This window comes from Athene cunicularia (assembly GCF_003259725.1).
Source record: "Athene cunicularia isolate RWA chromosome 27 unlocalized genomic scaffold, athCun1 chr27_part1, whole genome shotgun sequence".
NCBI classification, from domain to species: domain Eukaryota; kingdom Metazoa; phylum Chordata; class Aves; order Strigiformes; family Strigidae; genus Athene; species Athene cunicularia.
In genome coordinates, this window is record NW_020799138.1 from 1,198,705 (window position 1) to 1,209,438 (window position 10,734).

Here is a 10,734-nt window from a genome sequence, read left to right on the forward strand (position 1 = left end):
GATAAGAAACCTCGTAAAAATCAGCAATAAGTTTCAGGCAGATAACTTGGTGTGGGACGGAGTGAATCGCACGGGATTTATGCTGTTAATAATCTGGATATTTCGTCGGGTGCTGCGGGGAATGGGGAAGAGCAGAAAACTGGGATTAAGGGAATATTTCCAGGAGGTGCCTGTGGCCGAGCCGGGGTCCCAGAGGGTCCTGGGGGGTCTGGCTGAGTGCAGGAGGGGGCCTGGGGCCAGCAGCCCGCCAGCACCTCGCAGGGCTCATCCCAGGGGGGATTTTTCTCCTCTTTACTCTCCGGCAGCGAGTTGCGATGGGCAAGTTCCTGTGGGGAGCCGGCGCTCGGCCTCGGTGGGTGCGGGGGGCTCAGCACTAAAGTCAACACTTTTCCTTAAGCGAGGAAATACAATAATCCATTTTAATGCTGCATTTCTGGGTAATTCATTTCCTGATGTACTGTAGGTTTATCTGCTGGGATCAGCAACGGCAGAATTAGCAGCGTGACCTCCTTCTGTAGCATTCCAGCGTGCCGGCGAATCTCTGCAATGAATTTCCCAGGTGCTCTGCCCGCCCGTGCCGGGCAGTAATTAACGGGCCTGCCCAGGGAGCGCCGGGTGTCCCCTCTGGGCTGGAGGAAAAACTGTCCCTGGGGTGAGGTTTAAGAATCGGGTCCTTGTGGCGGTGACGCCTCTTCTGCCCCCCGGGAGCCCAGGGGCCGAGCGCTGCTCCGGGGGCCCCCGGCTCCGCTGGATTTTTGATGATTTGCTGAGGTCGGTGGGTACCCGGCTGCGGGCTCGGCCCTGCAGCAGCGCAGCCGGAGGCTCTGCTCCGTGCCGGGGGCGAGCGGTCGCTCTTGCAGGGGTGTTGTGCTTCAGGAGAAAGGCAAAGCAATATTTTTCTCAGGCTGCGAACGAAGCGCGTTCAGCAGTCGTGGCCCCAGACTGCATCCTGACCTTTTAACTGATTAGATTTGGAAGAGGGAAGGAAGGATGTCTAATTGTTTAATTTCCACAATTATAAAAATATTTATAAATAATTAGAACCGATGGCGGCAATTACACTGTGATTAAAGCTGGTCTACACTTCATCAACAGCCCTTCAGTTATGTAGCCTTATTTATTTATTTTCACCACAAAAAATCCATTTACAGTGGCGTTGCTGCCAATAATGAATCACACTTATTCACTGCCTGCAAAGGACTCATTAATCCGATGATGTTGCCTGTTACAGGGCTGGTGCTGCGCAGAAAATGTGGTCGCCGGACTTGGGCAAGAGGAAATTTAATTTCAGCGGATAGGAAACCAGAGCAGAGCTCAAAATCACAACAGCTCTTCCCGTGCGTGGGGTTAAGAGCTCAGCCTTTCAGCTGCCCACACGCTCCCTTCCTGACTTCACCATTGATTTTCTCGCCCATCCCTCGTGCAAGCTGGGCATCGCTGGGCCTCGGGATCGTTTTATTTAAGACAAGGTTGCGCCTGGTAATAAAAGAGGGGCCCCTGCAAAGCTGCTCTCCGAGGGAAACGTCGTCTTCCCAGGCCCTTTTCCTGCCTCGGCGGGAGACGTGGGGTTGTTGGCATCTGTGGGCTGGGGGAGCTCCTGTCCATCCTGTGGGATCCCCACTGGGCCGACACTGCGGCTCTGTTTCCCTCCCAGCCTTGCTCCAGGCCAGGATTTAGGTGACAGAAACAGCACAAGCTCCTTTTTTCTTTTTTTTCCCCTCATTTCCAGTTCAGCAGAGCACTTGGAAACAGGTGTCATTTTATACAAACGCTCGGTCCCGTCGAGGAACCGGCTGCGGGTGCTGCAGGTGAAGGGGCTTCGCCGCCCTGAGCGCGCGGCTGCACGCCGGGGTGTCCCTGTGCCACCCAGTGTCACCTGGGGGCCCTTGGGGACAGAAATGACCCTCTCGACTCTTGGCCAGGCCTCATTTTAAAGTCACTTCCCACCCAAGCGGCCCTTGGCCCGGCTGCCTGAGGGTTGGGTTAGCGGGGGCTGCACCTGGGATGCGCCGATCCAGGGCTGGGGGACGTTCTCCGGCACCTTGAAGTGAGCTGCAGCGTCACGCCAGAGCCGTGACACTGGTCAACACCCCTCGGCTTAGAGGACAAGGTCACTTGTGGGCCAGCAGAGACGCTGCGGGGAGCGAGGACACGACTTCCCGGTGTCACCGTCACCTGCAGACGCGGGCCCTGACGCGGCAGCTCTGCCCCGAGTGCTTTAACACGTGTTCGTTAAGTGTTTCTCAAGTGGTTTGTTCCAGTCTGGGAAAAGGCAGCTCTGATGTTACAACAATGGGCTGTGGCGGATAATTTTTGTCATTCGTGGATGTTTAAAAGCGCTCGTGTGCTGCTGGGACACAGCCTGTGGGAAGGGCCGTTCCCGGAGGCCTGCACGCAGAGGGGACGGGAAGTTTTAAGTTCTAAATTTATTATTTGTGAGAATTCATCACGACAGTTGTCCTTTGCAGAAAGTGAGATTAAAGCAGCGTGGTCGGGGCAGGTTAAAGCAGAGCTGTAAAGGGCTGAGCCCCCCCAGGAGAACGAGGGGCTCCCTCACTGCACCCATCAGCTACAGCTCCCGTTTCCAAGAGGAAAGCGTGTAAAAACAGAAAAAAAAAAAGAGGATTTAGAGCGGTGAGGAAGGCGCTGGCAATTCCTCCTGAGCTATTGCAGCTGGGGGAGGTAGAGAGTGATCGTAAAAAGTAAAGGTGAGGCGAAGCGAGGGCTGACGGCAGCAGTTTGTAAAAGCTGAAGTGTGACAGCGACTCAGCAGCTCGGCAGAGGGGAGGGAGCTGCCCGGGTGTCACAAATAACAGATTCAGCTGCACTCGGGGCTCTCCCAGGGAGCGAAGGCCGGCAGCTCCAGCGGGATGGAGAGGACTTCCACGCAGGAAAGGTCAGAGCGAAGCCATTTCGCATCAGTTTTTCATGAAAGTCTCCACAGAATTAATGACACGAGCTCCTCTGTATAGCAATACTGAAGTATTTGACCTCTTTTTCTCGTTTTCAGGCCCACTGAAAGAGCTGAGGCACTGTAAGAGCTTCCTATACCCCCAGGTTTTTCGAAGGAGGAGGGAGTAAGTGTTCATTTGTGACTTGCTTGCACTTAGTACCTACTTACTGCTTTTTTTTTTCCCCCATAATCATTTATGCATGTGGCATTCCTCCGCTGTGAAATAGGCCAAGAGACGCGGGCAGCAATCGCCGAGCCCGTCTGCTTAATCTGTATAAGCCTGAGCCGTGCACACGGTGTCCAGTTGGCAGCTGAGATAATCAGCCTACAGGCAGTTTAAATGCTCGTTACAGTACACTTTATTCGTCAGTATTTAATAAGTAATGATTCTGAAAAGCTTGGAGCGTGGTCTGTGCCCGCACCATCTCCTGCTGTGTTCCTGTCAAAATGGATAAGTTAAACTGGGTTGAACCTGGTCGATTTTTGGATGAATACCCACCAAGGGATTTCTAGATGCCGGGAGAAGTTGCGGTTAGTGGGCAGGAGGTGCTCTTCTGCCTGATTTTAGCCCTACGTAGCACAAAAAAAAGTGCGGCCTGGCTGTGTGCGGGGCGGCGGGCACAGAGCCCCCCGGCTCCGGGTGCAGGGGGTCCCACCCCCAGCGCACAAGCGGCCTCTGGCCGTGCTTCACGAGGGGAAGGAGGGCGAGGGCTCGCAGGGAACAGTTTATTACAAAGCTTCGGGACACCTTGTCAAAGCCCCTGTCCCGGGAGCTCCCTGGCAGCCTGCCCGCACCTTACGGGGCTGCGGAGAAGTCAGGGTGACTTGGGAAGCTCTGGAATGCGGTAGAACAATCTTTGCTAATAGTGTTTTGTGAGCAAACTGCTGCAGATCCAGCAGCTACTCCTCAAAAGCTGATGGGAGCGAGTCTCTTCTGGGAAGCAAACTTTCCCATTATCTCAGTGCTTTGGCAATTTGCGTCTCGACTTGTTACTCATCCGGTGAACTTGGTGGGAATTTGCAGCTGGTGTAAGAGGATCATCTGCTCGCACAGGCCAGCACCTGGGGCCAGCAGAGCTCTGCCACGAGGACGGGACGCAGCTGAAGGAGCGGGCGGAGGAGGCTCCGCAGCCGCTGCGCTTCCCCCGGGACGCACCCGCTTCCTTCTGGGGAGCAGCGGACAAGAAGAGATCCGTAAAAGCTGCGTCCGTAATTCTCCTGACCGCTGGGCTGCAGAATAATTTATTAACCCTCTCTCTTGTCCCGGAGACCCGATTTCCCTCTCAGCTCTGCTGGGGCCTGCTCGTCAGCAGAGCTCCCGCTGGGGAAAGCCCTGAGCGGGTCGGTGTCTGTGAACGAGTGCGTTGTACAACATTGCACGGGGCAGGCTGGAGCACTTGGGACAGAGGAAGAAAGGGGGCAAAAGAAAGGGAAGGGCATTTAGTGTTTCGAAATCACAAAGATTAAATGCTTCTGTTAATATCTGCTAGAAACTGCTGGTAGAGGTTCTGGCATGTCGTTGTGGCACAGGGTTCCACCACAGCTGTCTGCCGCCTTCCCTGAATTGTTTGTGGCTCCTTTAGGTTCTCTGAGCAAACTGCAGCACAAAGCTGTGGCCTGTCTGGTGTCACCACCAAGAAACAGCCCCTTTGCACTAAGAGCCATGTGACAAACTTCCTTTTTTTTTTTTTTTTTTTATTGAGTTACTTCACCTTGCGTGAATGCTTCATTTTATGCATCATTTTTACAGTCTAAGTGGTCCCTGAATACAGAAACTCTGGGGTGCCTGAGTAATGACGTTTTGTGATTGTTCGAAAATGAATGTAGGATTCCACCGCTGGCAGCTAAAAGTGAATAAAACATCACAAACCCAGTAAGGCTTTAGCAGCTGCTCCTCGGTTTTCCAGTTCCTGTCATCAGTTTATTAGCAAGATCTTGCTCCGTACATCTTGACTCGGGGCCTTGCACAGATCTGGCAGGTCACGTCGCTGTTAGGGCTGTAAGTTCCGGGAGCACAAACCACTGCAAAGGGAGCACAGTCGGTGTTTCAGGCAGCTGCCCTCTGGCTCGGGGTGTCGGGCAGCACCACGCACCCTCCCCACGCTGCGGGTGAGCCCTGGGCCGCCCCCACTGGCCCAGCCTGCCCCTCACTCAGCACCCGCAGCCCAAGACGGGCACTGGGTGCTGCCGGCAAAAGAGCTTTTAAAACAGCAGGGTGCTTTCTAGCAGCTGTTAAAGTAACTGTTTCTTATTTGCTCTACATCCTGAGCAGAGTCACTCACCAGTGACCTGGAAGACAAAAACCCGCTTCACTGCTTCCACTTGCTCTCTCTGGAAATAGTTACACCCACAAACGTGGGTTTGGTTTGGTTTGTTTTTTTTTAAATCTACGTTGTGAATGTCTTTCCAAAAGATGAATGGAAATACCATTGCTTTTGACACTGGTATTTACCAAATACCCTTCAGAGAAACCCACGATCAGAGCCAATAAGCTCTACTTAAATCAATATATTTTGAATTTACCGCAGCAACTGGCGCAGTTCTTGTGGGTGAGATCGTTTTTCCCAAAACCGGGCCGACAGCTGTCAATGGGGGTGACTGAGAAACTGTTCTCCACGTAGTGTATGGTAGGAGGAGTTTGAAACTCGTGCTTCAAAGCATACGCCTGCTTGCTGAAAAACTCTCCGATTTGATCTTTTGCCTAAAATTCAGAAATGTTGGAAGGATGAGAAACAGCCAGTTGGTTTTTCTTGATTTAAAAATATCAGTATTTCAGATACTTAATATATTGTTCATAGTCCTGACTTCTGCCCCCCCTCGCAGCCTGGCAGCGTTTATGGACAGCCAGAAGCCAGGGAGAGCAGATTGCAGAGACCAGCCAGAGTAGATTTACTTTAAATTGTATTTCATTTACCAAATCGTCAATCAAATATTTAGAGAATTGGAAGTTCAGTATACTAATATAAATACTAATGTTTATCAATCTTTAGTCTAAGAAGTAAATATAAAAGACATGAGCCTGATTTATCTTTTTTTTTTTAAACTGGATCAATTTCTATTTTAAAATACTACTGTTTATCATTATTCTAAGAAGTCAGAATTAAAGAAATGAGCCTGATTTTTTTTTTTTTTTTAAACTGGATCAATTTGTCTTTTAAACCCAGTTTTCCATCCTGAGCTGAATTATTTGAAATCCCTGCATTGTCATTTACAATTATACTAATCCCATAAAATCTGGGTGAAGCTGGGTTACCCCCAGCAGGCTCTGCAGATGCTGAGGCAGAGGTTTGTGATAATTACACAGGGAAGACACGAGGCTGGCTGACACAGAACCTCTCGAACTCGCGCGTTTGTCACGTCTTCACAATCGTAAGGAACCTGGTGGCAAACTTCTACCCATCCTGGTGCAAAAGGATTGACTGTGGGTGGGGGAAAAAAAGAGACATGTCCATGTATTGAAGAATATATTACAATGAACTCAAATACCTCAAGATGGTATCTTCAGGTTCATTTCAGAAAACATCAACAAATAAAACGCATCGCTGCTTTTAGCATCTTAAAGTGCTCACTTCCTCCTGTCGTACTCTCTTAATTTGGCCTCTGATTTGTGAAGAATTGTGATTTTTCTTTTTTCTTTCACCTTCTGCGATCATGATCACGTTTTGAAACAGTTCTTTTTTTTGGGAGCATTTGAACGTTGAAGAAAGTGTGACGAGAGAACAGGGGGAAAACCAGATTCGGTCCTGGTGCGTTTTGTCCAGTTACTTAAATTGCTTTGTTCTAGTAAGAGCCAGAGGACAGCCAACAAAATAATGGAGGGGGAAATATGCCAACAGGAAGGATTCCAGAAAGGGCTGAAGTTTTATGTAAACTTGAAACTTTTGGGTCCTCGGTTTGTTCTGAATGTTTCTTGATTTTACTGAGGGGGAAATGGCCACAAAGCTGTTCCATAGCCTGTCGGATGGTCCCTCTTGGCACAGGGCAAGAACAGATACAGGAGAGAATGTGGGCAAAGCAGGACGGAATAACTTCCTTTCCTCAGTGATAAAACATCTCTAAATCAGGGCAGCCATCGGGGTTGATTTAACCTGTTCTGCGAGGCGATACGGCCACAGCAGTATTACCATAAGGGAACTATGAGGCTTTTGCTTTTAACTCCGTGCAGTTTCCTAGAACCGAGTGAAACCACAGAGGTCATAGACTTGTTGAAAAAAGCAAATAATGAAAAAAAACACGCGACCATTTTCCTTTTACAGTTACGTTAGTGAAAAAAATCATGGCATCTTATCAGCTATCTGTTTCCAACAAGCCTTTCCAACCGCACACCTTGAAAAGTAACATTCCTAGCTAAGGTTGTAAGCACAACACTACAAATTCAAAGTATAAACTGCATTTTAGCTCCATCTGTGGGCTAGCAAGAAAAAATACAGGGACTCTGAAAGAAAGCAGGGAAACTTCTGCAGGTATACTCGACTTCAGTGTATTTCAGGTGTTGTTTATAGCACTTTCAGGTTGTTTATAAAAATAAATGCTCCCTCCCAAACAAACCGGGAAATTTGTTACCTTGAAAACTAACGAATAGTTGGTGCCTGAGGCCTTGTTTTGGTCTCTTGAAGGAATGGCATTTGTAGGAAGACTCTGTGATGTGACAGGTCAGGTCAGAGATGATGTGATTTACGATTTTCTTTAGTTCCTCAAAGAACTGGCTGTTAGCTGGGAGCTCACATTCCTTTGTAGTGTAGCGAACAAACACCTGATATGCGTGGTCAGCTTCCCTGTAGGCTTTAAGAAAACAGTTTGTGAGAGTTCTGCGGTGCAATCACAGATTGAATCTTATACAGAACCTTATCGCCTGTATCGGCGTACTTTGTATCTGAAATACGGGCTCTTATTCAAAAGTAAACAAATAAATAAAGCTTACTCATTAACCCTAACGGGACAACTTCGTCCTTGCCAGAGCTGACGCAAATAGTAAGATGCATTTTAGTTTTAAACGTGCAGGAATTCATGTGTTTATGTTACAAGGCTCCTCTCCCAAATATAAAACAAAAAAGGGGGGAAATAGTAAAATAACAGAACTGGCACGTCCACGAAGTGTGTAACTGAAATGGGTTGGGAATATGCAAAAATATTCTGTGCCATTGCGGTGTAGGAGTGAATGTTTTTTTACATTTTAGAAGTCAGTGTTTCTCACGCAGTTTTGGAATGTTATTTTGTGGGTGGGGAGGTGGCACCGGTGAACGGGGGTTACAAAAGGGGGGCAAAAGGCTCGAGCCATCGGGGCAGGGTCTGCTCCTGCCCCAGGGATACGTGTGGTTTGGTGATCTCACGGGACCCTGCTCGGACATGAGCTTCCTTTTCAGATCTTGGATGTCACTGGAATTGTTGGGCTTCACTTTGCTCTTTACTAAGGGCAGAGATTATTTTACCCTTTGAGTGGCGATATATTCTTGGTAGAGGTTATTTAAAACTTTTTCCAAAACTGGGAGAGGGGAGGTGTGTTTGCATAAGCAGAAAAAAAAATTATTTTCTGTTCTGGCATAAGATGTTAACTATTTTTTTGAATCAAGCCTTGCAACAAACATGCACTTCACAAACCCACCAAGCTGCAAAGGCTACGCGTGTTACCTTACTATCAAGTGAGCAGTCTTACCATATACCATGAATTTATACACCTCAACTACTTCTCTTTCTTCTTGTGTCATAGTTTCTATGATTTTGTGAGAAAGCGTGCAAGTGTAGGCTCCAGACATAGACTCCTTAAAACCCAGCACCATCAGCTTTCCTGTTTCTGTAAGATTCACATACATTTGCCCTAGAATAGAAACAGGAAATACTTGATTACTGGAAACGTTCTGTTTCTGATGCTCTGCTCATTTAGAACACTGGAAGGTGAGATCTTGCTCTTGTACATAACGACACTGATTCATGTTAGACTGAAACAATCTAAAATTGACGACCTTTAGGACTTATTGAGTGTTTCCTTCTATCTCAAGCATTTGAAAATTTCAGAGGGAGAAGAGAAACATAGTCTAATGTCAGAGCTTGTGGAAAAGCTTGACAAAGGACCAAGTGACTATTTGGACCCACCACCCGATTGAGGGTGGCATCAGCAGAAAGAAGGAAAATATGTGATTTCACATACAGTAATCTACTTAGCCATTTGTGGTTGACTTTTTTCCCTTGTAAACAGAAAACAGAAACTATTTCTCTATCTCAGCATATTTTCCTGATTGCCTCCCCCCCACCCTGAGGGAGAGGCTGTTTCAAAGAAGTTTGTGAAGAAGTGCTGGAAAAAGCTCATTCTGTTAGTGAGTGGGGGAAGAACAGCTAAGGCAGGCAGAGTGGAAATCCTCTGTAGTCTGAGTGAAGTGACTAACCTTCTAAATTTCTTCCATCTGGACCAATCCACAAATACTTGGGATCTATTACTTCCGCTTGAGAACGAGGCAGATCCATACATACGAGAAATGGGCTATTTGTAAACACCTTAACATACACGTTAACTGCAAGACAAGAGAGTAAGGTAAATGACGTGAAATGCTCATATTGGGCGAAATCACCAAAATACTCATTTCAAAAATATATTTAATGTAAAGATTATTTCTCATGTTTGGACTTGAACAGTGTGAGGTTAATATTTTTATCTCCAGTTGCTCGGATTAATATCATGGAACTGTCCACAGCGTGGCTGGTGCTGACTGTGCGTAGGAGGTGCTCGAGTCCCGCACAAACCGCCTTGCAGGGTCACAAAAAGCACCAGATTTTGAGCCTGTTGCCGAGTAGGATCTTCATTTAGATGTTAAATTTTCGTAAGTGCGAGCACCGTGGGACAAACGGATTTCTAAAGCCACCCCCCTTGTTTCCGTATGCCATCAGGATCGTATTCTGGTCTCCAGCATTGTGTTTAGTCGAGCCTGGTTGTATCACTCGCCTGTGTAGCAGTGTCTACCTAATGATCACTGTGCTTAAAACTCCATTTTAATAGTAAGACATAGATAGATAGATGGATAGATTGATAGATGGATAGATAGATAGATAGATAGATAGATAGATAAAAAACAAGTTTACCTTCATGTCTGGTGTCACCGTAAATATCATTCTTTTCAATTAAATCAAGATAAAGTTGCTTTTCCTGAGGTACGGCTCTCACTGTAGGGAGAAGGACTTAGAATTATTACAGAGAGAAATCTAATTGTGTGATTGTTAACTATGAATTTTGTTCTAGAGAATTTGTCTCTTGCCTTACTTTTTCTTCCTCCCCACGCCCTTTTCTTAAAAAAAGGGCTCCCACTTGTTGCCAACTTGCCAGTTTTTGTTGCTTTAGTGCCCAACGTTGCAAATCTGCCTTGATATACCAGGTTCCAAACTAGCTGAGCCTTTCTCTTTACAAAAAGCCCATCAAATCGTTATAAAATCTAACCAGAATAAGCTAAGGCTCCTCACAGTGACCCCAAGGACAAGCAGGACGGGGACAACATGGTGACCGTGGGAGGGTATCGAGTCTTCAAGCATCTGTGAGCCTCTGGCTTTCGGGAAAGAGTGGGCAGATGTCTTGGCACGAGGGCTCCTGTCAGGAGAGCCCCCGGGAGATGTGAAAATGCTGAGAATTCCCGGTGACTTTGTCAGGCCGCGGCGGCAGACGGGCTAGCCCCGCCTGGCCGCGGCTCAAGGCCACTGCTGGCCTCCCACCTTCCCACCCTGAGGGGCTCCATCGTCCCCTGCCCAAGGAGGGTCCCGCGAAGGCCACCGGGCAGCGCCCCGTCCCTCGGCGGCCCCGG

The 10,734-nt window shown here is 48.0% G+C and overlaps 3 protein-coding genes across 4 annotated transcripts in view; 1 reads left to right on the top strand and 2 right to left on the bottom strand.

Moving 5' to 3' along the window:
- ORMDL3 (ORMDL sphingolipid biosynthesis regulator 3) overlaps nucleotides 1-10,734 on the bottom strand; it is a 26,365-nt gene that overhangs the window by 15,492 nt on the left and 139 nt on the right. The window lies entirely within an intron of this gene.
- Nucleotides 2,822-10,734, top strand: part of IKZF3 (IKAROS family zinc finger 3) — a 49,836-nt gene continuing 41,923 nt past the window's right edge. For both annotated transcript variants that reach the window (XM_026864654.1, XM_026864655.1), the window contains exon 1: nucleotides 2,822-2,896. The gene's annotated coding sequence lies outside the window, so the exon portion shown is untranslated. The remainder of the gene's footprint in view (nucleotides 2,897-10,734) is intronic.
- The window catches only part of ZPBP2 (zona pellucida binding protein 2), a 6,102-nt gene continuing 212 nt past the window's right edge, over nucleotides 4,845-10,734 (bottom strand). The window contains exons 2-8 of the mRNA XM_026864600.1: nucleotides 10,025-10,105; nucleotides 9,334-9,459; nucleotides 8,607-8,768; nucleotides 7,517-7,735; nucleotides 6,287-6,372; nucleotides 5,477-5,654; nucleotides 4,845-4,975 (exon numbers count right to left, since the gene is read on the bottom strand). Coding sequence (XP_026720401.1) covers nucleotides 4,878-4,975; nucleotides 5,477-5,654; nucleotides 6,287-6,372; nucleotides 7,517-7,735; nucleotides 8,607-8,768; nucleotides 9,334-9,459; nucleotides 10,025-10,105 — 950 coding nt within the window. The 3' untranslated portion in view covers nucleotides 4,845-4,877. The remainder of the gene's footprint in view (nucleotides 4,976-5,476; nucleotides 5,655-6,286; nucleotides 6,373-7,516; nucleotides 7,736-8,606; nucleotides 8,769-9,333; nucleotides 9,460-10,024; nucleotides 10,106-10,734) is intronic.